At 54.6% G+C, this 27,460-nt stretch overlaps 1 protein-coding gene across 2 annotated transcripts; it reads right to left on the reverse strand.

Annotated features, from left to right (window-relative positions):
* Positions 1–959: 959 nt before the first annotated feature.
* Mmp15 (matrix metallopeptidase 15) lies at positions 960–25,794 on the reverse strand. 2 transcript variants are annotated; one of them, XM_042277265.2, is made up of 10 exons: positions 25,540–25,794; positions 10,733–10,881; positions 9,830–9,955; positions 8,085–8,392; positions 7,602–7,763; positions 6,563–6,816; positions 6,042–6,180; positions 4,327–4,477; positions 4,054–4,169; positions 960–3,104 (listed from the first exon to the last, which is right to left on the reverse strand). In XM_042277265.2, exons 1-10 carry the CDS (start codon positions 25,774–25,776, stop codon positions 2,686–2,688), a joined length of 2,061 nt encoding a protein of 686 aa, XP_042133199.2. In that variant the 5' UTR covers positions 25,777–25,794; the 3' UTR covers positions 960–2,685. The 2 variants fall into 2 exon arrangements, with proteins under 2 accessions (XP_042133199.2, XP_006977866.2); XM_006977804.4 differs by lacking the exon at positions 25,540–25,794 and adding an exon at positions 22,703–23,429.
* Positions 25,795–27,460: the final 1,666 nt, after the last annotated feature.

Consider the following 27,460-nt stretch of genomic DNA (forward strand, 5'->3'; position numbering starts at 1 on the left):
GGTCACAGTCACACGCAGACAGGGCCAGCAGCAAGTTCTCACCACCCTTTCTTCATGGAGCCTGAGTCAGGGCAAGTTCCTCTCCTGCAGCCTCGACTTGGGGGCAGAAGGGAACCCTGGGCACCTGAGGCTGCAGCTCTAAATGTCATAGACAAGTAAAGACTGGAAACACCTGGCTGGGGATGATAGCGACTCATGTATCTTCTTGAATGTCTTATTTCAAACAAAAAAATAAACAAACAAATAACCCCAAAACAAAAGACCAAAAAAAAAAACCCACCCCCCCAAAAAAAACCCAAACCAAATTTGAGAACTAGTAAAATGTCAAGGAAAAGGGATGTTGAGAGAATTGCGGGGAGCCCCTGATTTCTTGGGCCATAGCAGAGTACAGATGGGTAGCTCATCAAGCAGTTCTTGAGGAGCCAAGGCCTTTGTCAGGTCTTTCCTCTGGCCTTGGCGCTAAGGAAGAGCAAAGAAGGGCTACAAGAGCAGGGCCTTGCTCATCTCTGGGTCCCACACTGCCTTTCACCTGACCTGTGGCTTCTGATCACCCCAAGATCACAAGCAGAGGCAGTCTAGGCTGGGGTCACGGGCTTGGGCTTCTATACGGGAACGTCAAGATGCCTCCTCCCACGGCTGTTGTCCGAGTACCCAGTGCTGAGCTCAGTGCTGCTTCCCGGATGAGCCAGAAGCTCTGGGCTTTGAGGGCCAGCCCTTCCAACTCTCCTCAGCCCATTCCCATACAAAGAGAGGAAGGGGTGGGGCAGGGGTGGGGTGTCGGGGTAGGGAGCATTGTTGAGGGGCCTTGCTGATGCGAGGCTCTGACTTGGTCTAGGACTGAGCATGGACACAGGGTTGTAGGTGGACCCCAGTTCACCAGCCACACCCAGGCCCACCACACCCCAGTTCCTGCAGGCCTGTGGTGGGGTTTTCTGCCCCTGCAAAGACAAGGCAGTAGGTCCTAGTGTGCTTCATTCTCTGAACATGGAGAGGAAAGTTCTGGAGGCAAAGTGGTTCCATTACCCAGTTCTCCCCAGGCCCATCCCTGAGCTCTTGTTCAAACCACCTCCTAGGCTGCCCAAAACCCAGTCAAGGTGGGTGATTGGGTGGCCTTGCCTGGCTCTTCCCACCCCTCCTAGATGGGGAGTAATACGGGAAAGTGGGCTGTCCTCTCTTAGCACCACCAAATGCCAAATAAACCAGTTCTCAGACTCAGCTGAGAGTCTCCCATGCTCTTCTAAAGCCCGGCCCTCCTGGACTCCATCCCAAAGGTCCTACCAAACTGGGAGCAGGGTCTTCCTCAGGATCCCAGCTGGGCCCCGAACCCTGCCAAGCAGGTCTTCCTCGCGGCATGCTACAGCCTAGGTTTACAAACGCAGCCACACTCGCTGGCTGTACATTTAATCAGTGCAGATTATTTACAGAACTAAACAATGGGGGTGGAGGCCGTCCCCACCCCTGGCTGGCTCTCAAGTCCTGCAGAGGTGATGTCCAGAGAGGGCTGCTGGACCCCCACCCCACCCCACCCCATCCAGTGCCAGGCTATGAGAATCCACTACTCAGAGAGAGGTGGTGGCCCAGAGGTGGTGGTGGCGGCCCTTCACTGTTCAAGGCTTTAGGGAGGCAGAAGAGACCGGAGCCAGCTTTACAGTACCATTTCCCACAGAGGCCTCCCGCTGACTCCGGAAAGAAAAGAGGAGGGGAGGCCACCTTTCACCCTCAGGACAGACTTCCCAGGCCATAGTGGATTCCTTTGGGGGTTCTGCAGCCTCTGTGTGTGGGGAGCTGCTGGCCTGTGCCTAGTAGTGTCATGTGCGGAGAGAGAGCTGGAGGGGAGGAGGCCCACAAGCCTGGTCTATGACATCCTGGGCATCCATACATCAGGCACTGTCTAGGGACCTCTGGTACCCTCGTCTGTGTGCTTGCCAGCCTCATCTCTCCAACGGTTGGGACAAGGACAGCAGAAGCCTGAGGGTGAGGGAGTGCCCAGCATCCCGAGACCTGGGGGGTGATGAGAGAGAGCGGGGCAGCCTAGCGAAGATGAGGCTAGTCACTAGCATCGGGAGGGGAGCTGACAGGCTCCCTTTGGTCCTTGGTGAGACAGGTCCAGGGCCCCTTCCCAGGGGAAAAGAGCTGCAGGCCCAGGGGGGTGTGGGAGCTTCTGATGGCCAGGATCGGGGAGGGCTTTCAGGCTTCTGGGCTCTCAGAAGCAGCCTAAGAAGGAGCCAAGCCACAAGGTAATCAGGATGGCTCCTGGGCCATAGGCTCTTCCTAAGGCAAATTCAGGAGGGTGGAGCCCCGGCTGGGCTCCTTCAAGGCAAACACAGCTCTTGTCACGGGAGGAGAGGTTCAGGCTGAGGAGAGCCAGAGCTGAAGCCGCTTCCCAACCTTCCTCTGCCACCTTCCAGAGGTGAGCCTCTGTCCCTTAGTCCCTGTCTGGAGCGGCACACTCAGAGATCTTCAAGCATCGCCTGACCCCAGTCAGGAAAGCAGAAACAAATGCTGAGACAAGGTGCCGAAGGAAAAAAAAAAAGACACCTGGGCATAAATAAAGGAGGCGGGGGCAGGACTGACAGGGGAATGTGTGTGGCCAGGAGGGGATCCCAGCGGGCTGAGGAAGCATCTGGGAGCCCCACGCCTGCCCCTGCGGACCTGAGCACCGGGTGCTGGGGGCGGTGCGCGCGATCACACCCACTCCTGCAGCGAGCGCTTGCAGTAGAGCAGCATGCGAGGCGCGCCCTTGCGCTGCATCTGCACCAGGGCAAAGGCCAGGCCCAGGATGCACAGCAGCAGCAGCAAGGGGACCAGCACCATCACCACGTTCACGGTCCGGACCACCTCCTCCATCTGCACCACCACGCGGCTGCCCTCGTCCGTGTCACCCGCCTCCTCTTCCTGGCTGTCCCCGTCCGCCGCCTCGGGCTCCGCACCCCCGTTGGGGTTGAAGGGTGGACGAGCCACATCGGGCCATCGTGGCCGGGGCTCCACGTGCTCCTGGCAGCCCATGAAGTCCCGCAGGATGGATTTGGGGTGGCCGGGCTCCATGCGCAGGCGCTCATTGTTGAATTTCCAGTATTTGGTGCCCTTGTAGAAGTAGGTGTAGGCTATAGGAACAGACAGGCCAGGATGGCTTCAGGCTGGGGAAGGCATGGAACTTGGGGGTAGAGCACTTAAACGGTCTCCCAGCACCAAAGCCAAACCAGAAAACAAACAAAAGAATACTCTTCCTCGCTTGCTTGTCTGAGTCTTCTCAAATCTGCTACCCTGCTGAGGCTTGGGGGACGGGTTGGGTCCCCCAGCTTCTTGGCTAGGCTGACAGGGCAAAAAAGGGGCCCACAGCCTGCCAGGATACAGGTATCAAGGAACCCCACCGTACACCCCAGGATTGGCTTCTATTCCCAACCATAGGGGGAAGCGTGACTGTGTGTGGCCTTGGGCCTTCATGGACCTGGGATGAAACCCAGTGCTGCCTAGATTGGCTCCTGGCCTTGGGCACCTTGTATCTATCCCACTGACAGCAGGAAGGGCCAGGTTTGAAGCTAGGGTGGTTACTGAGTGCAGTGAGCTCAGGGCACCTGCAGCGACATGCCCGCACACAGAGTCACGTGATCAGGCCGAGCCTTGCAAAGCCGGCAAGTCGGCCCTGAACATGAGCATCCCAGATAAAGAACCAGACAGACAGGGACCTTGCTGGAGAACTTACAGGGTCACAACTGCTGTCCCTCTTTACAGTGACAGAAACTAGGCTTCTCTTGCTGGTCTGTGAGCACTACCCGGAGAGGACCCTGCTCCAGCACTGAACCAGGCCCACCGCCCTGAGGCTCTGAGTTCCTGAGCTCCAGCTCCGGACACAGACAGGCATGGGTGGCCTCTCCAGCTGTGGGGCTGGAGGTCCATCCACAGAGGACAGTAACGATGCAGGGAAGGCAGGGTGTCATGCTGGAGAAGACCCCAGGCTTCAGCGGGGCACAGCTGGGTCCTCCTTCAATGCCTCCACAAGGACATGGAGCCTTGGGCAAGTGCAGGGCCCTCTGGGAGGGGCTGGCCTGGTACCTGCATCGTTGCTGAGGAAGGCCCCTTTGGGAGAGGTGGGGATCCCTTGCCAGACGCTGATGGGCTTGGGGTAGCCAGGGTCTCCATGTTGTGTCTCCTCATTGAAGCGCCAATACCTGTGACCAGAACAATCAGGCTATGAACCTGGAGCCCTGCTTGGGCCTTGGGCCGTTCTCCCCATTGGCTCTCTTTGGGCAGATCTGAGGATGCTGGGGGGAGGGGGCCTGGCTAGAGCATCCTCCTTTAGGGGGAGGGGCATAACAGAATGCTTACCTGTCTGCTTGAAAGAAGAAGGTGTGACCCGTGGGTTCCCACCAGATGGCTGTGTCGATGCGGTCATAGGGGATGTCTGTACCGTAGCTGCTCAGGGGCTGTGGGTAGCCAGGCTCCAGATTGGCTTCTCGGAAAAGCCAGTAGCGGTTACCTGCACGGGGAGCAGTAGGTTGTGTGAGGACGGGCCTGGGTTGGGGGATAGAGACGGCAGAGGAAATGGGTCCACAATCCATTCACACCATCACTGCCCATCCTGACACATGTATGCACAGAACCACAAGCACTCAGCCTGGTACTCACACACGCATCTATGCTCATGGAAACCTGCGAGACACTCATTTCTCTGTGTACAAGTCGGCTGCTCCCACCCAGCCCGCCCACACGCTGTACACGGCCCTGCATCCCACAGGACACCTCCTCTAGGCCTGGGAGCTATGTCCCTGAGATACTCAAGTGGCCCTTATGGTGACAGGTCTGGACCTCCCCACCTCAGCATGAGTCCAGTCCTGTATTCAGAGGGCTCCTGCTGGGGCCAGAGATACAGCTGATCTCTCAAGGGGTACTGCCCCCTACCCAACGCCTTTTCTCTGCAGAGATCCTGGCCACGTGGGTTTGGGAACCTGTTCTGTTCTGTTCTTTTCCTTCCTTCCTTCCTTCCTTCCTTCCTTCCTTCCTTCCTTCCTTCCTTCCTTCCTTCCTTCCTCCTTCCTTCCTTCTTCCTTCCTTCCTTCCTTCCTTCCCCTTCCTTCCTTCCTTCCTTCCTTCCTTCCTTCCTTCCTTCCTTCCTTCCTTCCTTCCTTCCTTCCTTCCTCCCTTCCTTCCCCTCCCTCCCTCTCCCCTTCTTCCCTCTCTCCCTCTTTTTGGTTTTTTGAGACAGGGTTTCTCTGTGTAACAGTCCTAGCTATCCTGGAACTTGCTCTGTAGACCAGGCTGGCCTCAAACTCACAGATATCCTCCTGCCTCTGACTCCCAAGTGCTGGGATTAAAGGCGTGCACCACCACCACCTGGCAATAATTTATTTATATTTATTTTATGTGCGTTGGTGTTTTGCCTACATGTGTGAGGGTGCTAGATCTCCTGGAATTGGAGTTTTAGAGAGTTATGACCTGCCATATGGGTGCTGGGAATTGAACCCAGGTCCTCTGGAAGAGCAGCCAATGTTCTTAACCTCTGATCCGTTTCTCCAGTCCCATGGGGATCTGATCTTTTTTTTTTTTTTTTAAGATTTATTTATTATGTGTACAGTGTTCTATCTGCATGCATGCCTGCACACCAGAACAAGGCATCAGATCTCATTTTAAATGGTTGTGAGCCACCATGACATTGCTGGGAATTGAACTCAGGACCTCTGGAAGAACAGCCAATGCTCTTAACCTCTGAGCTATCTCTCCAGACCCAAGGGGATCTGTTCTTCAAGAGGACAGCCTGTTCTTATGAGAACTCATTCTCAGGAGAACCAGAAGCAGGGCTGGGGATGGTGAGGTGAGGCTCCCAGGCTGCAGAAGATGGCAGAGATACATCCTTAATTCAGCAGTCCTGGCCTTCAGGGTCTAGGCCTGCCTCTGCCCGCAGCCTCTGTCTACCTCTCCACTCACACCCTGCTACCCCCGGGTGTTGAGCAAGCCCACAATGGGGACTGGAGATGCAGGATTCTCTTCTAGCTAGCAATATGGCAGGAAGGCTGCCCAGGCCTCTCACCACCGTCCTGGCTTACCTTTGAAAAAGACAAAATGTCCATCCTGGCGCTCATAGGCAGCACTGATGTTCCCCGGCAGACCCCGCCAGAAGTGGCCAATTGGCATAGGGTAATTGTCCAGAACCCGGTTGTGCCGGACTCGCCAGAACCAACGGCCCTGTGGAAGGGGGTGGGTATTGATGGGCAGCACGTGCAAGATGCTGCATTGGCTGAGGGTGGGAGCTGCGTCTACACTGTTTTCTCCCCGGGTCAGGGATGATCTACCAGAGAGGCCATCCGGTCCTGAGGAGCCAGGCAGTACCTGGAAGGCCAAAGCAGCTCCAAGGAGGGAGCTCTGGGGAGCAGGCACCTGATTGCCGTGCGACCCTTTGTCATGTCCCTTGTTTTCTTGGGTTGGTTTCTTCCCGGTCTAGGGTTTGGTCGGTACCCAGGAGATGTTAGCAAGGGGAGAGCTGGTGGGCTTAGAGAGGTCACGTGAGGGTGGGGCGGGAGCAGGCTCTGGGTTGGCTGGAGGAGGCACCGGGAGGATGGGGCCAGACCTTGAACACAAACATCTCTCCACGCAGCACAGCCACTGTGTCGAAGTTGCCGTCACAGATGTTGGGGCCATACTGGTCAGGCCTCTCTGTGGCCCGGGGCTGGGGTGGGGGCCCTGGCTTGGGGGGCCTCTCTGGCTTCCCACCTGGATGTGGTGGCTGGGGAGGCCGAGGGGGCTGGTGGTCCGGCCGTCCTGGCCGTCGGGGCCTCACAGTGGGGAGAGGCTGGGTGGGCTGTGGCTTACCATCTGGGGAGCCTATAGAGAGGTGAGATCAAGGAGTGAGAGCAGACCCAGAACCTAGCCTGGATGCCAGGTTCCCCTTACATACAATGCTGAAGGCCTGAGCACACCCCCTCCAGGTACAAGGCCTGGTCTACCCCACAGCAGACCCCTTCCTGGGCTACCCCATCACCATCCATGGCAGAGGCAGGGGTAAGCCTCCTCCACACGATCCTTTTCTTAACCTCGCTGCTGGGTGGGAGGCAACCTGCCTCTGCGTTCCCTGAGGACATTCCCCTTACATGCTGGTCTACTCAATGGGGCCCTAGGAAGGGAGGCACTGCAGCAAACTCAGGAGCATGGCTCTGGCCCAGGCTGCAGCAACTTGAACTCTACCTGAGGCACAGCTCGTTACTGAGCTGCTGGGGGCAGAGGAAGGAGTATCTGTGAGGTGCCACCAGAGGAGGGTCCGGTGTGGACACAGAAGCACAGGCCCTGACTGGAAGAGCTGGCTTTGGGGAGACCTGGCCGCTGTAGATTTGTTGGGTGGAGTCTGGGCTGGGTAGACAGCTGTCTCAAATCCCCTGGAAGTCTAGAGAGTGCTGGGGACAGACTCAAGACTGTGGGTCCTGGGGACCCTGGGACACCCTTAGTCTAGTAGGAATACTGTCAAGGATAGGAGAGAAATAGGGTGGATCATCTGCATCCCCTTGCAGCTCCAGTCTGGGGCTACAGTGTGGGCTCTGGCTAAGTGACCGGGCCTCAGTTTTCTTCCGTAGAATGGGGACAGAGTCTAGGCCAACTGGTCACAGCCTACTCACCATACAGCTGCTGGATGCCCCGAAGGTCGTCCTCAGGCAGCTGGAAATTGTCAGTGTCCATCCACTGGTAGAATGGCGCCATGATGGCACTAGGGTTGCTCGAATGCTCCAGCCCAAGTGCATGGCCCAGCTCATGCACTGCCACCAGGAAGAGGCTGATTCCTGTAGTGGGGGCATGTACGGTCCCTCTGGTTCATCCTAGGCCCTCTGGGATGCCATGGACCCCACTCTTGCTTCTCTTTCGGATGGGGCTGAGCTGCTCTGGCTTCTGGCATCTAACTTCCCCATCTGAGAAATGGGCCCAGCATATCCTTCTCTTCCAGCCCTCCCTTGGATGGGACAACAGCTTGAGACTAAGTACAGGGCTCCAGAGATATGGATAGGGGACATCCTCCCCTCTGGAGCCTGAAGCTACTGAGCTGGATGGGCGGCCCAGCTTGGGCACTGCCTGGCCTGTTCCCAAGCCTGGCCAGCTGTCCTCACCATGCAGGTCAGTGCTGGAGAAGGTCCAGGGCTCATCTGCGTCGAAATGGGTGTCCCCACCCAGACCAGGGCCGGGGAAATAAGCGTGAGCCAGAAAGCCACCCATGCCATCAAACGGTGAGCTGTCGCCATGGAAGCCAGAGGCGAAGAGCACCATGATGTCAGCCTCCTCCCGCCTTCGCAGCCGAATGTCATCATAGGACACTTCCTGGAAGACCAGGGGTGTGACCCGCTCCCACACGTGGAAGGCCCTGCGCACGGCTTCCATCGAGTTGTGCCAGCCCAGCTTCTCTGTGTAGTTCTGGATGCTGCAGGGAGGCAGGGGGATGAGAAGGGGCAGGCTTGTGGGATACTGCCTGTTGCTGCATCTTCCTGAGAGCGCACAACGCTGCCACACTACCCACTGGTACAAATTAGAACACATCACACCCAGTAATTCATTAAACTATGACTCTACGTCTTCATGGCAGAAAACAAGCAAAGACTTAAGAAAGACAGTAAGGCTGGGCAGCTGTGGTGGTGGCACACACCTTTAATGCCAGCACATGGGAGACAGGGGCAAGGGGATCCCTGAGTTCAAAGCCAGCCTGGTCTACAGAGCGAGTTCCAGGATAGCCAGGACTGCATAGTGAGACCCTGTCTCAAAAAACCAAAAAGAAAAAAAAAAAGAAAGAAAAAGTAAGGGCCTGGGCACGGTAGGGCAAGCCTGCAATCCCACCACTTGGGGAGGGGAGATAGGAAGATTGGGAGTTCAAGGTTAGCTTCAGCTACACAGCAAGATTAAGGGTATCCTGGGAATAACATGAGAACTTGACCTTGTCTTAATAAATAAAACCCCCCAAACTCCAAATCCCAAACCAAAAGAGAGTAAATATAGTAAGTAAATGAAAGTACAGGTGCTTTGTGGCCATGGGGTGGGGGCCATGAGGTCTGGGAAACAGGCCACTCTGAATGTTGACCCCAGCACCAGGTAGACCCTAACTTTAGCTGTGTGACCTTGGACATTTGACTAGACAGTTTCGGTTTCTTCATTTGAAAGGCAGCAAGAGGGGAGGGAGTGATACTTTCTTTGTGGGGTCCTTGAGAAGATTAAGTAAATACTGCATGAAGGGCACACAGCTGTGGGCAGTGGTTCTCAACCTTGCTAATGCTGTGACCCTTGAATACAGTTCCTCCGGAACTTTATTATTTCATTGCTACTTCATGACTTGTATCTTGCTACGGTTATGAATCATAATGTAAATATCTGATATGCAGGATATCTGATATGCAACTCCCGTGAAAGGGTCATTCAATCCCCAAAGCAGTCGTGACCCACATCTTGAGAACCACTGGCTCAGAGCCTACACATGAGAAGTACAAAGCCCACACCCTCCCTGTGGATTAGACTGAGCTGCTGGTGCAGAAAGACACCCATCAACCGCAAAGGGGGATTTGACTGGGTGGACCAAATTCACTCCAGGACCTCAGGCCTGAGTGAAAACAGAACACTTGACTACCTCATCTACTGACCAAACGGATTCAAGAGTCCATCTGGCCACATCAGGCCAGTCCAGTCTGCAGCTAGCAGGGGCCAGGAAAGGACCCAGCAGGGGATGCTTGAAAGAGACCTGGCCTTCTCCGGAGGGAGCCTTCCTACACGGTGAGCTGGGACCATCAGCACAGCTAGCCAGACCCCTTCTCGGAGAGGAATTCGGAGTCCCCCTGAGAGGGGCAGCTAGCTCCCTCCCCAGCTGAACCCATACCTGAACGTTAGGTGGTGACTGTTCCACGTCTTTCCTGTCAGGGTGTAACGCTTCCTCCGACGCAAGTTGGCTTTCACACGTACCCCAAACTGATCAGGCACCCCACAGCGGGGCCGCTTCATCCACCTGGACCAAAGATACAGAGGGGTCAGCTATGGGTCATCTCTTCCAGGCAGCCCACCTCCTTCCAACTCCCTCTTGCTTCCCAGTTTTCCCTCACAGGGTTGTGCTGGGGGTGGGAGACTCTGTTTGGCTTGCAGAATAGTGGGTAAAGAGATTGCGTTTTCAGAAGACTGAGCGATCAGCAGTGACTCAAAAGGTGTGCCTCCTCTCGGAGTGTAACCCAAGCATGGGATGGGTGCTCTTGAGGCCCTCTGTCCAGGAATGTCGAACTCTGTGCTTCTCAATGTATCTATAGGTCCTATCACCTCTAATAGGGCAAGGCCTAACTTGGTTGTACCATCCAAGACTTCCCATTCCCATGCCTGTAACAGATATCACTAATCGAACATTATGCTCTTCCTGCCAAAGCTAGCTTGCATCTACTTCATCTCTTTTTTTATGTATGTGTATGTGTGAATTTATGTGCACTGTGTGTATCCAGGTGCTTGTTGAGGCCCTCTCAGATCCCCTGTCTGATGTGGGTGCTGGGGGGCGAACCTGGGTCATCGGCTTGAACAGTCAGTGTTAACCGTAACGCTCCAGCTCCTGTCTTATCTTGAACATCAGGCTTCAGGCAGCCATTCTAAACAGTAAACATTAGCAAGAAGACCACTAAAAACCATTTGCCGCTCCTCATCCAGGCTACGCTCCTGTGGAAACTCCATATACCAAAGACTCTCAGGGCAGGCCGGAGGGCAGGAGGCCTGTGGGGTCTGGGAGGGGTCACATGGAGGGACTCACGCCTTTGTCTCTTCATCAAGCACGCCCGTGACTGGGATCCCATAGAAATTCTGCATCTCCGCGAGGGCAGAAGCCAGGATCTGGGCAGAGCGCATGGTGGACATGTGGCGGCTAGGCTGGGGTAGGTAGCCATAGAGCCGCAGCCAGTTCTGCAAAGAAGCCAGACAAGGTCTCCTCAGTCACTGCTCAGAACCCTCCAAGACCTCCCAATGCAAAGGAAAATTCAGTTCTTCCAGGGCCTATAAACCCCTGATCACCAAGCCCCAGCTCTCAGGCCTCACTCCTGTAACCCACCAGCCTTGGGGTCATCACACTTGCTCTTCTTGCTGCCTAAGGTACTGTGCCCGCTGCCTGGCACATTCTTCCCTGGCCCCTCCCAGGTGGGACCCTTCTGCTCCAGGCAGGCTGCTGGGGACCCTCAAGTGTTGCAGACTATTTGTTTAACTATGCAAAGATGTGTTGCATTTGTTTGATTAAGTAAAAACGTGTTGCTGTTTACCTTGCCTGCCTAAGGCACCTGATTGGTCTAATAAAAAGCTGAACAGCCAATAGTGAGGGAGGAGGTACAGGCGGGACTTCCAGGCAGGAGGAGTAAGTAGGAGGAGGAATTTGGGCTCAGGAAAAGAAAAAAAAAAAAGAGATGCACCAGGGGCCTGCCAGCTAGCCAGACACGGAGGAACAGGAAAGTAGGACATACAGAATGAAAGAGAGGTAGAAAGCCCCAAGGCTAAACATAGATGAATAGTAACAAGTTCATTTAAGTTACAAGAGCTAGTGGGACAAGTCTAAGGTATGGCTGAGCATTCATAATTAATAATAAGTCTCTGTGTCTTTATTTGAGAGCTGGTTAGCGGCCCAAAGAAAATGCCAACTACACTCAAGTATTCAGACTCTCTCTCTCTGTTAAGATTTTATTCTTCTTTCTCTCTCCCCCTCTCCTTCTCTGTGTCTGTCTGTGTGTGCATATGTGTGCACAGGTGCCTGAATATGCCAGAAGAGGCCACTGGATCCCTAGGAACTAGAATTACAGGCAGCTGTAAGCCACTGGATGCAGGTTCTGAGGACCGAATTCTGGTCCTCTGCAAGAGCAGCAAATGCTTTTAACTGCTGAGCCGTCTCTTCAGCCCCTCTTTTTAATTAAAGCATTTTTAGTTATGTGTGTGCATGCTGGTGCCCATGGAGTCCAGAGAGGGTGCTGGATCCCCTGGAGCTGGAGTTACAGGTAACTGTGAACCGCCTGACATGGTGCTGGGTCCTCTGCAAGAGCAGTGCATGCTCTTACCTGCTGAGCCCTCTCTCCAGCACCATTTAAAAAATGATTGATTTATTTTTATTTTTCGAGACAGGGTTTCTCCATGTTGCAGTTCTCGTTGTCCTGGAACTCACTCTGTAGACCAGGCTGGCCTTGAACTCACAGAGATCTGAATGCCTCTACCCTCCCAACTGCTTGGAATAAAGGCGTGTGCCACCACAGCCTGGCTAAAAAATGATTTGTTTTTATTTATTCTTCGAAATATTCTTACATTTATCCAATGCATTTTGAACACATCCCCACTCATGTTGGAATTTTGACTGGCTTGATCTTATGCTTGATTTTCAACAGACACATCATGTCTGAAAGTGGGTATCTCACAACTCTTCCCCACCCACCAGCTCTTAATTCTTCCTGCACACTCGTCCGCTGATCCCTGATCTGTTAACACAGATGACTCATCCACAGCTGAATCCTCACAGTTACTTACACTTGGCACTTGGACCAGTTACGAGCCTCTGCATTGACCACTGCCCACTGTGCAAAGAGACTTCTCTGACCTAAGTTAAGACCAACACAGATCTATGGGTTTAAATATAAATATTTAGAAGGCGGTCCAACAGCATGACTAATATAACAGCAGTAGGGTTAGCCCTAGAGCCTGTGATTTTCCCAGTCACCAACCTTTTCCCTGCTCTGCCACGAATTGTTTGTTTATTTTAACTAGGAAAAGAGTCTCTAGTCAGGCTACCCTTCAACTTGCTATGTAGCCAAGGATAGCCCTGAACCCCTTATCTTCCTGCCTCCACTTCCCAAGATCACAAGTGTGCTCTACCATGCCTGGTTCCATGCAGTGCTAGGGCACAGATTCAAGGATTCATGCATGTTAGGCAACCATTTGACTGACAGATCTACATCTCCGGCTCCCATTGTCTGGGTTGAATCTGTCTCCTCATCTGCAGAATGAAGACCAATGTCCCCTTACAGGGTGTCTTCGTCACTCTTGCTGTGATAAACCACCATGACCAAAGAGCCTTGGAGAGGAAAGGGTTTATCTGGCTTCACTTCCGCTTCACTGTTCACTACTGAAGGCAGTCAGGACAGGAACTCAAGCAGGGCAGGAACCTGGGGTCAGGAGCTGATGCAGAGGCCAGGGAGGGGTGCTGCTTACTGGCTTGCTCAGCCTGCTTTCTTATAGAAAGGATGGTACCACCCACAATGGGTTGGCCCCTCCCCAACAATCATGATTAAGAAAACGCCCTACAGCCACATCTTATGGAGGTGTTTTTTCAATTGAGGGTCCGTCCTTTCAGATAACTGTAGCTGTGTCAAGGTGACATAAAACCAGGGTAAGACTTGAGGGGCACAGACCCAGAAAAAGTACTTAGTACACAATCAGAGTGTTTGGTTCCCATCTAGAACTCACCAAGGCAAATCCCATCCACCTGACCATCTATCCACCTGTCACTCACCCATCACCCTTCCAGATGTCCCTGTACTCTCCGACTGTGCCAGACAGCATGCCAGCTGGGGGCTGTGGGAGACATGGCCATCTAGAGCATATAGGCTCCAGGAGACGGTGAATGCACCAGAAACCCGAAGCAGCAACTCCGGTGAATGATTCTGAGAAATGCTAAAAAATACCAGCCTGCCTCATGCCCTCAAGGCGGTGAGGGGATGGTACCCAGGTAGAAGCATGGAAGCAGATGTCTTCCTTGTCCTTCCCACATGTACTTGGCCACCTGGAAGCCCCACTTTCTACGTTGTTCTAGAAAGGGGAAGCCATATGCTGAGGGACCCCAAGGCAAGACAGTAGCTGGACACAGTAGATGCTTTGGGCTGACACCCACATATTGGCTCACCCGGCCCAAGTTTGATGGGCAGAGAGCAGCTGAGCCAAGTCCCAGACCGGCTGGCTTGCAGTTCCACTCGGAGGCCCCAGGGCCTTGGAGGGTGGCGGGCAGAGCAGCGAGCAGCAGCTTGGAGCCGAGAAACGAGTGTCAGCTCTGTACAGATAGAGTGGGGCCACGCCTATGCTCCATAAAAGGGACTGGATTGGAGCCGGCTTCATCTGTGAGGTTCTGCAAGGATGAAGTAGCAGGGCACCCTGTAAGTGTTGTGATGAAGACCGGGGCTCTGGCTGGCAACCTTGCTCCTGCCAACAGGGCGGAAGGAAGAGTCCAGGCTTCTGGTGAGACTGGCCTGGCTGGAGCAGGCCCAGGGTCCCGGGGCAGCTAGGGGAGGAGGGAGCACACCCGTGGTTTCCCCACTCTCTCCGGTATTCCCACCCACAGGGTAGTAATGCTGCAACAATGTGTCGGTTCTTCCCGGGCACTGAAACCTCCCTGCAAAGCTCCTACCACAGGTTCTCTGGACAGTTTTCCTGAAGCCGCATGGAAAGATCCAATGGGCAAGCCACCAGACTAATGGCAAAAGGCATGGAGCTGATGCGTGCGTGCGTGCGTGCGTGCGTGCGTGCGTGCGTGCGTGCGTGCGTGCGTGCGTGCGTGTGTGTGTGTGTGTGTGTGTGTGTTGCGGGGTGGCTGCTAACAGATGAGGGCACCTTCGTATCACCTATTTGCATAAGGTAAAAATATCTCCAGTGCAAGCAATCAGAGTGGCAGAGGAACTGATTAGCCTGTCTGCAGAGCTCTAAGAGGGACGGGCTGGGGACAGAAGCCCAGGAGGAGAGGGGAGCTGGCCTGTCTGCAGCAGAGAGCTCCAGAGAGCTGCAGAGGTCTGGCAGAAGAGCTGCTTCATCCCAGAGCCAGCTCGGGGGCTGCCAGGCAGGTCCCAAGGGAACCTGGTGGCCCTCCTTCACATAGTCAAATGCCTTTAAGTCCCCAGGAAGCAGAGTTCCCATCTCTATCAGCTGTGCCTCGCAGCCACTGCTGGGGTGAAGATGACGGATGACACTCTGGGACAGGGACCTGCAGCCTCCCAGTATGAGGTGAAGCCGATGGCCAGCCTGCCTCTGGCAGACTCGTGCTCAGGGTGGCTGAACACCAAGTGTCCACAAACCTGCCAAGTGGCAGCAGCCACAGCCTTGGGGCTTCTGCCCTTTAGTGTTGGGAGTAAGCTCCTTCCCGCCAGCACGGCAGTCAGTACTGGGCATAGTAAAGGAAGGACCCTAACCCGGGGCTTGTTACCCTTTCCATGGGGGCCACTGTCTAATGACGGAGTAGGAGGGCTCTCCCATCATTAGAGCAGAGAGTGTGTATGTGGGGTGTTCCTGGGCGGGTGTCTGTGATCGTTAGGGAGGCTGAGAACCACTGCCCTGGAGTCACAGCTGTGCTAGTCATTGGGGCTTCAGCCCTCCATCCTACAAGTATTTATTGATGCTGCAGGTGAGTGACTTGACCCCAGGCACGAAGACAAGGGACGAGTCACAAGGGGAATTCCTGATCCTCAGGAGAGACTGCTGTGGGCCACGTCGTGCTCACAACCACTCCTGAAAGACAAATACCTGTCTATTCTCATTGTGCTGGAGCAAGGTTCAGAGGCCGTGAGCTGCTCTGGAACAGGCCTGGTTGCAGGAGGTTTCTGTAGCATTCTCGGTTCCTTCATCCAGTATGCTGGGCCCTGGCCCGTCTCAGGATCAGCACGGCACAGCACTGACCAGGGCACCTGATCCTCCCTCCTCACACCCGACATCTCTAGCTGAGTCTGGGCGCTGAGCCAGCTGCCCTCCCCCAGGCCTGCTGAAGCAATGTGGAGGGACACAAGCCCGCCGGCCGGGAGGGCTTGTCTGAGAAGGAGCCCCCAGATCCCAGGTCAATGCTGTGCCTAGGACAGCTAGTGGAGAGGGGTCTGGGGCCAGAGCCATTGCTGTCTCCACAGCCTGCTCCTGGGGCTTACAGCAGGGGACTGACCAGTGGCACAGCAGCCCCTCCCCCAGGGCCCTTATCAGGCCCTGGTGATAAAGACAATCTCAAGGGCTCTGTTTTATCTCTCAGCTCAGCTCCCTCGGTAATTTGAGTAGCCCTAGGCCAGTTTTGCCCAGCCAGGTACAAAGGGAAGCTTGTCAGGACCATCAAAGACGATTGGCCCCCAGACCTTCCCAGATCTTGTGAGGTTCTCCCTCCTCCATTCTCTGCCTCGGAGGATTCTTGGGGACAAACCAGGGCTCTGCCTGTCCCTGCTCTGTCTGTCATACCGGAAGGAACAGGCACTGAGCAGAGTTAGTTCTGGGATGGAGACTGCAAAGGACAGGCTTGTTCTCTACTAGCTCACTGGTAGCTCACTGGTGTGGGATGGTAGGGGGTGGTTTCCAAAGTCACCAAGCTCAGCCACCTCCCTGAGGTAGGGCCCCAGACTCATCCAGCCGGCATCCCTGCCCGACAGGCAACTCGGAGCTGCACTAGACAGTAGCTCATTCCATCTGTGCCAGCAAGGACCCTTAGAAAGGTCCCTCAAGGCTGAAAAGAAACTAGCCTTGGCCGTGTGGTGACATCTCTGTCCAGGCCCTGGTTGCTTGTCCATATTAAAGGCCTGTGAGAAACTGTGGCTAACACAACTCTGAACCTCAGTTTCTGCCTCTGCAAAATGGGATCATGAAGAACAGGGCTAAGAGCTTGAATGACTAGACACCAGACCAGTAAAGGAAGAGAGAACGAGCTGGGCATGGTGGCACATGCCTTTACTCCTGGCACTTGGGAGGCAGAGTTCAAGACCAGCCTGGTCTACAGAGTCAGTTCCAGGGCTATACAGAGTGAAGGGCTCCAGCATGCCCGGTCATGGTCACGGCCAACAAGTCGCCCGGCAGGTTTTGTCTTTTACCTTCTCCCCATTCCCTCCACCTGCTAAACCATAGACTGCCTTCCTAAAGCTTCCCCAAGGTCCACTCCCTCCTCCTGAGGCTGACCACCAAGGTCCAGCTATCAAAGTATTGAAGTCCAGCAATCAAAAGCCCCCCTGTGACTACCCTAATTAACATGCCCTATCAAAATTAATCAGTTCATCCTAACACGGGTTTCCTCCTTGACCTTTATAAACTGCCCTTTGCCTACGAGTTGCATCTGTCTCCTCTCTCTCCAGAGGCAGTCTTGTGTCCCTCTGGAGCAAACATCCTCCCCCTCCTCCCTTGGTCCCTTCCCTTCTCCCTCACCCTCTGTCTCCTGTCTTTGTCTCTATTCTCTGCCCTTTGTCCCTGGGGCAAGTAAATCTTTGTGCTGAGAACTTGGTCTTGGGGTGTCTTGTGCCGACTTCGAGGTTCTTTCAGAGAGACCTTGTCATAAACAAACAAGGGACTGATTAGACTATCCAGTTCTTGTTGCTTCATATTCCCAGGGCTATCGTGGTCCGTTTAAACAGTTTTAGGACATGGGCATTAAGAAAGCCTAACATACTTCTCACTATGACTTTGAGATCCTTCTGCCTCAGCGTCCCAAATCCTGGAATTATAAACATGTTATCATCAAACCCGGACCACCATGAGTCTTTAAAGAAATACACACACACACACACACACACACACACACACACACACACACACACACCTGTATGTGTTTGTGTGCATGTGAACATCAGCTCAAGTGCTCTTGGCGGCCAGCAGCCTTAGAGGCAGTTGTGAGCAGCCTGATGTGGATGTTGGGAACTGAACTCTGGGTGCTCTGCGGTCTGCACCCTTATCTGTTCCCGAGGTGTCATCCTCTCTCTTATCTTTCCAGGCCCGTGATTCTCCCTGCCTCCAGCACGGGGGATGGATTTACAGAGTAGAACATGTTAGGCAAATGCTCTACCTCTGAGCTCTATCCCAGGCCTTTTTTTTTTTTTTTTTAAACTTTTTATTTTGAAATGGGGTCTCCTTAAGTTGCCAAGGCTGGCCTTGAATTCACTTTATAGTCCTTAAACTTGGAATCCTCTTGCCTCGGCCTCCCAAGGATCTGAGATTGCAGGCCAGTGCCACCAGGTCCCCACTCCACTTTGGGTCTTAAAGCTGTAGGTGATGATGACTCTGGGGGACTTCCAGCCAGGGAAGCAGGAAGGAGGCAGCTACCCAACCCGCCCCCACAAGCCTTAACCTGAAGGAAAAACAAACGGGTCCTTTGGCCTGTGGGCGGGGAGGGGTGGGGCGGAAGGGGCCTTTGTTTGCCAGGAGTTTTCAAGGTTGGCTGGAGACCAGGCCTGGAGTATCACCTGGACCTTCCATTGCAAGTGATGGTTCCTAGACAGGGCTGCCCAGGGCAGGGGCTGGGTGGGAGTGGGTACTTTGGAACAGGGCAGCTTTGGTGGAACCCCTGGAAAGACCTGTCCCTCGGGTCAGTCTCTGCAGGCTCCTGCTAGCAGAAGGTGGAAACCCAGAAGGTTCCCACCTTGGGATTTGACCTTTAACCCAATCTGAGGCTCCCAGAGAGGAGGCTCTGAGTTCAAACCTCGGTTCTGCAGTCCCTGGCTGTGTAACCTGAGGTGCCTTCTCTCACCTGGAGGGACTAGTTTCCTCCTCCATATGCCAAGAGTTAAGAGGAAGATGAAATGTAAAAATGCTTCTAGAATGTTCCTGGACAGAACTGGTACGATGGAGGTACTGAAACAACCCTGAACCTCCTGGGCAGGCTGTGCATTGATAGCATTCACTGATATTGATAGCCTATAAGCAGAATAAATTTCCCCTTAATTCCAATAAGTAGATACTCTGGTTATTCCCATTTTACAGGCAGGAAAACTGAAGTGCAGACAGGCTCAACAACTTGCCAACAACGAATGCCACAACAGCTTGCTTCTCAGCTGTCAATTCTACCAAGGGCTGGGATGCTGTAAAGTGTTAGACATGGAGCGGGGGTCCTCCCCTCCCTATGGTGGTACCCGAGTCTAAGGGTCAGCTTCAGAGAATTGATCCAGACTCTGCTCTCCAGGCTGCATAGCACTGTGGGGTCAGCCATCAGTGGCTATGGAACATGGAACATGGTACATCCAAAGCTGACCGACTGATGGCTCCTCACCGTCCATCCCAACCTCTCTGACAGCAGAGGAGGTCAAGTTGGTTTTTTTGTTTATTTCCTTCTGTTGCTTTGAGACAGAGGGGATACAGAGGGAGGTACCCCTTCTGCCCCAGGGCAGACCCATCTCCACCACACTTGCCTGGGGCTACACAACCTGACACTTCCCTCAGAGGGCCTAGCCCTGTAATTGCTAATCTCCAGGTACTGCGAACACATGCCCTTTTGGGGAGCAGTGCTCAGGAGCCCTAATTCTCAAGTCCTCTAGGGGGATCTTCTGGCAGGAGGTGCCATTGTGCTGAGGCCTGGGGGTGCTCAGCTACCCTCAGGGTCTCAGGGCCTCACATTTATCTGTGGATCTCCCAGGATGCTCTTGGCAATGAAGAAGTGTCTGAGCAGAGTGTCCCCGACCCGTCTTTGTTTCTGCTGACTCATAGAACATTGTACCCAAGTAAAACTGTCCAAGGGGCTCTTTTCCTGCCTCAGTATCCACCTAAGTTTTGAGGTGACACTGAGGATGCCACCTTTGAATTGGGAGTCCAGGGAACAGTAATCATCATGGTAACTAACCTCAGACTAACTAACAATGGCAAGGTCCATCTGGATCCAGCCACAAAAGAGCCACAGAGAGACAGCCGGAACCAAATGGGTGGCAGGACGGGCTTTCCACATCCATGGCATGCCATTCTGAGCTGGCACGAGTGATCTGGGTGGTATGGATTGCTTTTGGAGAAAGTTTTAGGAGAGAGGGTATGGGCATGTTTCCGTGAGGTTTCCTGTCCACATTCAGGGGTGTCTTTTAGAAGTCTCCTTCCTCCTCGGGGTGTGGCAATGGAAAGTGTGTGTGTGTGTCTCCGTGTGTGTGTGTGTGTGTGTGTGTGTGTGTGTGTGTGTGTGTGTGTGTCCAGGGGTCACAGTGGCAGGCCAGGTCCACTTTTCCAATGAAGACACACCAGCAGTCATTGGTAGGCGAGCCCAAGGCCATCCTAAACACAGTGACTTGCTGAGGGCTGGTGTGAGAGACGGTCCACATCCACGTTCACCACTCCAGTGCTCCCCGTCTCCAGAGCCTACCCTTCCCCTTTAGGGAAGACACTGGGAACTCTACAGTTTCTGTGCACAGTTAATACGGGAGGGAACCTAGAGGGGCCATCACTGGCGTACAAGAGGAGACGGCCATCGGGACTCCAGTCAGATCCGAAGATCAAAAGGAGAACTCTAAGGCCTGGTGGTGGCCTTCGGACTAGGGAGGCAAAGGCAGGCAGCTCTCTGAATTCAAGGCTAGCCTTGTCTACACAGAGAAACCCTGGCTCAAGAAATGAGAGAGAGAGAGAGAGAGAGAGAGAGAGAGAGAGGGAGGGAGGGAGGGAGGGAGGGAGGGAGGGAGGGAGGGAGAGAGAGAGAGAGAGAGAACTCTAGTTCTAGGGTCCAGCCTCCTTTTGCTCATCTTCCTCAGTGGTCACGTGGGGGCAGGAAGACCTGTGACACTCTTCAGGGAAGGTGGGAATGTCCAGTTGGTGTTGGTGGCACCACACCTGTGGACTCTGGCAGCCTGAGTCACTTCCGAGAGACAGGCTGAGAGTACTAAGCTTCGAGGAGGAACAGAAGGAGGAGGGTTTCTCTAGTAAAAAGCGAAGGTACTCAGACTGCCGGGTGCGATAGCCACAGAGCAGGATGGGATCCTGATGGGGTAACAAAGCTGGTATCTCATCCAGGTGGGGTTCTAGAACACAGTGCCTGTCCAGGGACAAAATGGGAAAGCTAGGGAAGAGGAGCTCAGGAGTAGCTTTTCCAAGGCAGGCAGGCTCCTGGGAGCTGGCTGCAGGTGTGGGGCCGCTCCTAGCACAGGCCAGTTTCTGGTTCCTTGGTTCAGTGAATTCCTGTGGCTGCCACCTGGGAGGGTGAAATGAGGTGGGTGTTGGCCTTGGCTCAGTTACCAATGTACTCATAGCCATGAGCTGACCAGAGATCTGGAGCTGTGGACTCCCTTAGGTAAGAACCAAAGCCTTTCTCAAAGGAAAGGGTACATGGACACTGTGTAAGGCAGACCAAGCCTGAGCAGATGGACTGGCCAGCAAGGCTTGGGGACTCTTTGAGCCCAATTAGGGCCAGTCCTGAGGGGTCTCCCAGAGCAGCCTGCACTCCAAAGCCAACTCTAGGGGCTAAGACAGCCATCTGCAGCTTTCTGTTCACTGTGGATTCCAACATGCAACATTTCAGAGTCCTTTCCAGGCACAGCCAAAATTGTGTCTTGAGTCAGTCCTAGCCAGGGCCACCACGGCCCTTTTCCATGGAGGTGGAGGGCTGTGGGCACACTTGGCTTCCTCAGTTGGAGGAGATAATGGGAGAAGAGCACACCAAAGGAAATGACATGAAGTCCCCCAGCCTAGGTTCCAGCAGCACCCGGATCCTGGCCATCCAGGAGGCCCATTCACCATGCACAACCACCACACTCCAGCTTGGTCTGTGCAGGCCACAAACTCCAAGGCAAATCTGTGACTTGCAATTCTTTGGCATCTGCTCCTGTGGCAGTACCATGGATACAAGCAAACACAATTCCTACCAGCAGGAGCCCACTCACTGGAAGCCTCTGTCCCTGGCCCTTGTGAATTGGGTTGGGGCTAGACTCACTCCCTGGAACTCTCTGACCCGAGGAGGAAGAGGCCAAAGCATGTGGAGCTGTGAGGTGTAACCGGTCTCTGCAAGTTTTTATTAAAATGGGGGGGGGGGGTAGGGGGGGATCAGACTTCCACTGGAAAAGTCTCTCAGGCAGACCTGAAAAGTGGGGAAGCCTCCGGGGCTGGGATAGCAGCTATCTGCAAATACAAACAGCAGTCTGAGGCCATGGCTCCAGGAAGCCCAAGGGCACCAAGGCCCCAAGCCTACAAGGTTGCAGTTCCTGGCTCGTCCTCTCTCCAGACTCTACACCTAGTCTCCCTTTCTCCCAAGGCTGGAAAGAATGGTCTTTAAAAGTTCAGTGGTACCCTGGGGTGAGCGAGCTAGCGCTGGAGGGATACACTGGGGCGGGAGGTACTGGTTGGGACTCTGTGCAGGGAGACCGCGCGTGGCCACTCGCCGGACCAATCCAGAGAGCTGCCAGCATATGGACGTCAGTCCGGCTTCCAGAGAAAAAGAGGCGTGGAGTCTACCCTGTTTCACCCAGGCCTGCGCGTAGCGGCACTGGTGGGAAAAGTGTTCCGGGAGATAAGGACTGTTCCTCAGACCCCACCTTGCGTGGGAATGCTTGAATCGCAAGAAAGTCGTCAAAGCATCTGTGCAACCGGTCATTTGTCTGGGTGGTTCTCACCCATCCCCCAACCATCCGGGCCCGCCAGGCAACGCACGATGTCACCCAAAGGAGTGTCAGCCAAAGTGTGAGCGCTGCGGGGCTCCTGCTCCGCCTGAGCTCTTCCCACCCACAGCCCCCCGCCCAACTCGCAAAGCCCACAGGGCGCGGATCTGGCTCTCGAGGAATCGGTTCTCGCAAAGACTAGAGGCGAGGGCTGGGGGCTGCGGAAGCGGCTGTAGGGACTCAAGCTAGGGCGGGTCAGTGCCACGGGAGGCTTCAGTGTGCCGAGCGGCTGCGAGCCCCGTTCGCACAGGGCTTTGGGAAGAGGCGCGCTGCAGAGCTCCGGCCCGGGAGTGGCAGCCTGCCAGCCCCGCTTTCTGCCCAAGCTCTCCAGTCCAGATCAGCCCTCACCCCCGAGGTGGGGTGCGTCTCCCCGACCTGCAAGCTCCCGCTGCGGGCGTGGTTCGCACCACGTCCCTCCGGGTTCTTACCTCAGCGGCGTACACTTCGGCGTCCTCAGACGCTGTACCGCGGCCCAGGCAGTCCAGAAGCACCAGTAGCAGCGGGAGCAGCCAAGCTCGGCCGCCGGGGCAGCTGCCAGTGCAGCCCGGCCGTCCAGACGCGCTCCGGTCGCTGCCCATGCTCGTCGTCCGCCAGCCGGGTCCTGAGCGCTCCACGCGGGGCTGGCTCGCTGGCCAGCGCCAGGTCCTCGCACGCGGCTGGGAAACTTGCGACGCTCCCTGGCTCCCGGCCCTGCGGGCGCGCGGCAGATCTCCGGCTCCCGGTGCGTGCGGGAGCCGCTCAGGTCCCCTCTGCAAATTCCCAAACCCGAGGAGAAGCGGGCAGGGCAGGTCGGGGCACGCGGGGACCCGCCCGCAGGAGAGGGGGACCGGCCGAGCAGCACGCCGCAGAGACTCGCAGTCTTGGCGCGGTGCGCCCTGGCCCCGGCCCCGAGCGCAAGCACAACTCCAGAGCCTTTGTCTGGCTCAGCGCTCCGGCCGCCCGGTCCCGCGGCGCCCCCTGCGCGCCCTGCTCTCTCTGTCCATGCCCGGTGGCCCCCCGCGCTGCCTAGAGCGCGCGCCTCCCGCCGGTGACTCCGCTCGCCGCCGCGCCCAACCGGGCCTGGATCCCCAGGCAGTCCCCGGAGGAACGCAGGGAACCGGCTAGAGAGAGAGCGCGACGAGCCCGCCAGCCAGCCAGCCAGCTAGCCAGCGCCCCGCGTCCCCCGCGAGTTTGGCTCCGCAACTACTCCCAGTGCGCTCTTAAAGGGCCAGTGTGCTCCCTGTGCGCAAACCTAGGCGGAGGCTGGGGCGGTTCCTAACCCGAGGTTTCGTAGTAGCAGGTGCCGGTTGTGTTGCTCAGGCAACGTGGGTGACCCTTCTCATCTTTCCTGATGGCAGCCAAACTCCCTAGCCTGCTTTGCTCCCATCTCTGCTTCTGGGGAGCAGGGGTGACCCCCATAACTTGACTCTATTCTGAGGCAGGGTCAAGGGCATTCAGATAGAGGGGGTCCAGAAAAGGACTGGGGTAAGGACGTGAAGTCCTGTTTTTAAACTTTAAAACATGACGATAAAACTCTGAAACAAGGGCTGGAGAGATGGCTCAGAGGTTAAGAGCACTGATTGCTCTTCCAGAGGTCCTGAGTTCAATTCCCAGCACCCACATGGTGGCTCACAACCATCTGTAGTGAGATCTGGTGCCCTCTTCTGGCCTGCAGTCATACATGCTGTATACATAATAAATAAATAAATAAATAAATAAAAATCTTAAAAAAAAAAAAAACTCCAAAACAAAGAAGTTGGAGGGGCAGGGAAGGCTTAGTGGGTAAAGGCTCTGGCCACCATCAAGTTTGTCAAGTGTGGCAACAGGAGTTCGAGCCCCAGGACCCACTTGGTGGACAGATAGAACACGTGGCACACGTGTGAGCACGCACAAATGTAATTTTAAAAACAAGCCCCGGAGTGTCTTAGGCTCTTTATTAAATTTCTAAGACGCCAAGTCAGGGGTTAGGGCACAACCAAGAGTTCAGGCTTACAAGGCGAGGGAATCGGCATCCCCATTCCCCTGCTGCGTGAGTATGAGAAAATTACTAGATCTTTCTGAGTCTCTCCCCTTTCCACTGATGAACCTCCCTGTGGGGTCCCTCATCTGGGAAACCGGCTTCCAAATTCTCTAATTTGAAATTTGATTTTGAGAAATGTCCAGTGTCTGACACACAGCAGCCCATTTAAGTCAGGTGTACTGCAATTGTTTGCAAATTTATTCCCGACCATTTTTTAAAAACTGAAGTTTATAAAGTTACCTAATAATAGGTAAAATCTCGATGGGTAAACATAAATAAAAAAAATAAATAAAATCTCGGGTATGTAGGCAAGGTTTGAGAGACTGTGGTCAGTCAGGTCTGGCGTTTTCTTCCATTGCCGGTGTTCTGGTGGGCACTTCTGGCTCAAGGAAATGGTTTCTTATGTGAGGAGTCCTACAGAAAACTCTGAATTCGAAGCCAGGTCTCTGGATTCCTGCTCAGTCTACTGGAATTCGGAACATTTGTCTATTTAGGTTTACCTTCTTACTTGTAGGAGGGTTCAGACCCAGCTAACAGTTGAATAAGTGGGTTCTCTTCCTCAGTGAAGTTGCTGTGGGCTAGAAATAGGCCAGAGATGATGATACTCTGGTTACCTAGTTAGAAGGGTTCCCCAGGCAGCGCCCACTATCAAAGATGAGGCTGAAACTGAGGGAAAACCTGGTTAACTCTGCAGCTCCACTTGCTAGTCATTGCCCGATTCTCCCTACCAGTTTCAGAAGTATGCAGCTATGTGGTCCACTCCCATTGGCTTTGCTGTGAGTGACCCCTCTGATGAGAGGTCATGGGAGAACAGGTTGCCGGCCTTTTAGTGCTTGGAGGCAGCTCAAAAGGGCTGGAGTGGGCAGGAGAGATGGCTCAGTGGTTAAGAACATTTGCCTATCTTTCAGAGGATGCAAGTTTGGTTCCCAGTACTCACATCAGGTAGGGCAGAACCGCCTGTGACTCCAGCTCTGAGGGAACCTGGCCTCCTTTTCTGGCCTCAGTAGGCACCCACACATACATGTGTATACACCACACACACACACACACACACACACACACACACACACACACACACACACACACACACACACACCATCTCTGGTAGGGCTTGAAAGTGCAGAACTGTTACGCCTCTTTTCCTTACCTCCAATCACTTTCTCCATGCCTCAGACCACCCTGTTCCTTTACCCCGTGAACATCACTAAAGCCTATGGTTGGTCAGGCTGACTTGAAGCTCTCCGCTCCTCACGTTTGACCACTTACCACTTCAGTGATCGTTACTGTGCCAGGCTGGCAAAGCAGAACCCGTTCGGTAACAGGACAGTCTTTTGGAGTCTGGGTACCAAGAGAAGGTATAAACAGACACACCAAGTACTTCGCCTCTCTCCTGGAAACAGAGCTGTGGAGGTCTGAAGAGGCAATGGAGAAGGTCTTAGTACCAGGTGGAAACCCGCCAGTGAGGCCTGGAGATGAGCCTTTCCCTGCGCTGCAGAGGCACATCGGAGGATGCCAGTGCCAGATGTGTGGATTCTGTACTCTCCCAACCATGATAAAATCCGCATCAAGAGCAACCCTTCCCTGCACATCGCCCACCCAGCCTGCTCTGGCCTTCCATCTCCATGCCTCTCTGGTTTCTGGAACGCTTCTCTTTGGGAAGGAAGCACCTGGGCTGCCTCTGCACTGTCGGCGGCGGCAGCGGAGTGCTTGCTGAAGGCACTCACTCCACTCTGGAAGCACACTGCATGTCTGGGTGCCCGCCAAGCCAAGGCTGCCAGCTCACATGCCCATCCCCCGGCCCCAGCTCGGGCTTCCTTCCTCCCTAGCCACTTCCATTCTCTATTGAAGAGCTGCTTATTGATCTTGGCCTGTTTCTCTAAGTGGCTGCACTTTCAACTCCCCTCAGCACAGACGACCTGCAGAGCCACATCATCTCCCAGGGGGGCAGCCCTCAGTGGTTTGGACAAGTACAAGGTTAGGGATGGGCATTCTAATCGGCACACCTTGCCTGTTTTCCCTTTACACTCAGAGGCCCGGACCTGGATTGGTCAATCCAAGGGTGCAATTCAGGACCTGGCAAGGAGCAGGTGTCAGGAATGTGACTTGTGAAGCTAGGGTTACTGTGTTGCCTGCAGGCTAGAAAACATGCTTAGCTTCTTCTCCATTGTGGCTTCCGATGGCACTAACACCAGGCAGCAGGTCAGGCGAAGCCAGGATGCTGGTGTGGTGGCACCGGGGAACAAGGCATGACTGTGTTCTCTAAGGCTAGGGACAGGCAGGGTTGTGAGGGCAGGAATCACAGAGTGGGAGCCAGAGCCATAGGCCTGAGCAGGAGGCAAGTGTAGGGATGGCCTAGGCTGCATCACGTGGGGAGCTGAGGCCAGGGTTGAGTCAGGCCCTAAACAAGTTCTCATGTCCCCAGGCAAGTCACGTAACTGTTCTTCCACAGCAATCACCTCTGCCCAGTTTGCCTTCCTCAGGCTCGGCTGTAGGGAGGCATAGTTAAGAAGGCCCTAGACGAGCCTTAATCTCTGTGTGGGAGGAGTGGAGCTGGCGATTCCTTGGGACATGCCAAACCCTGGATTCCACATATTGCATGCAGTTTCACTTCATGAAGTCCTGGAAGACAGGGAAACCCCACCTTCTTTCCTTTTTCGTGTGTAGGGGGATGTTTGTGTATGTGTGCGCTGAGGTAGGCATGCATGGGTGTATGGGTGTGCACACAGGTGTAAGTCAGAGATCAAGCCCGGGTGTCGGTTCTTCCGCAGGAACCATCCACCTGGTTTTCCAAGACAGAGTCTCTCATTGGCTTAGAGCTTGACAAATAGGCGGGGCTGGCTGGCAAGTGAGCTCAGGGATCCTTTGGTCTCTGCTTCCCTAGTGCAGAGATTACACTGTTCGGTGCCACAGCATCTTTTTAAAGTGGGTTCTGAGGACTGAACTCCGGTCCTTATGCCCACAAAGCAAGAAGGTGACTGACTGAGCTAGCTCTCCAGCTCCACTTTTTACTTCTTTTTAAAATTAAAATCTTATGAGTATGGGCGTTTTGCCTGCATCCCTGGTGCCCGAGGAGGCCAGGACTGCAGTCACAGAGGTTATGAGCTGCCACGTGTGTGGAATCAAATCTATGCCCTCTGGAAGAGCAGCCACCTCTCCAGCGTCCTCAACCGATTTTTTTTTTTTTTTT

This window comes from Peromyscus maniculatus, chromosome 5, assembly GCF_049852395.1.
Source record: "Peromyscus maniculatus bairdii isolate BWxNUB_F1_BW_parent chromosome 5, HU_Pman_BW_mat_3.1, whole genome shotgun sequence".
Lineage (NCBI taxonomy): Eukaryota > Metazoa > Chordata > Mammalia > Rodentia > Cricetidae > Peromyscus > Peromyscus maniculatus.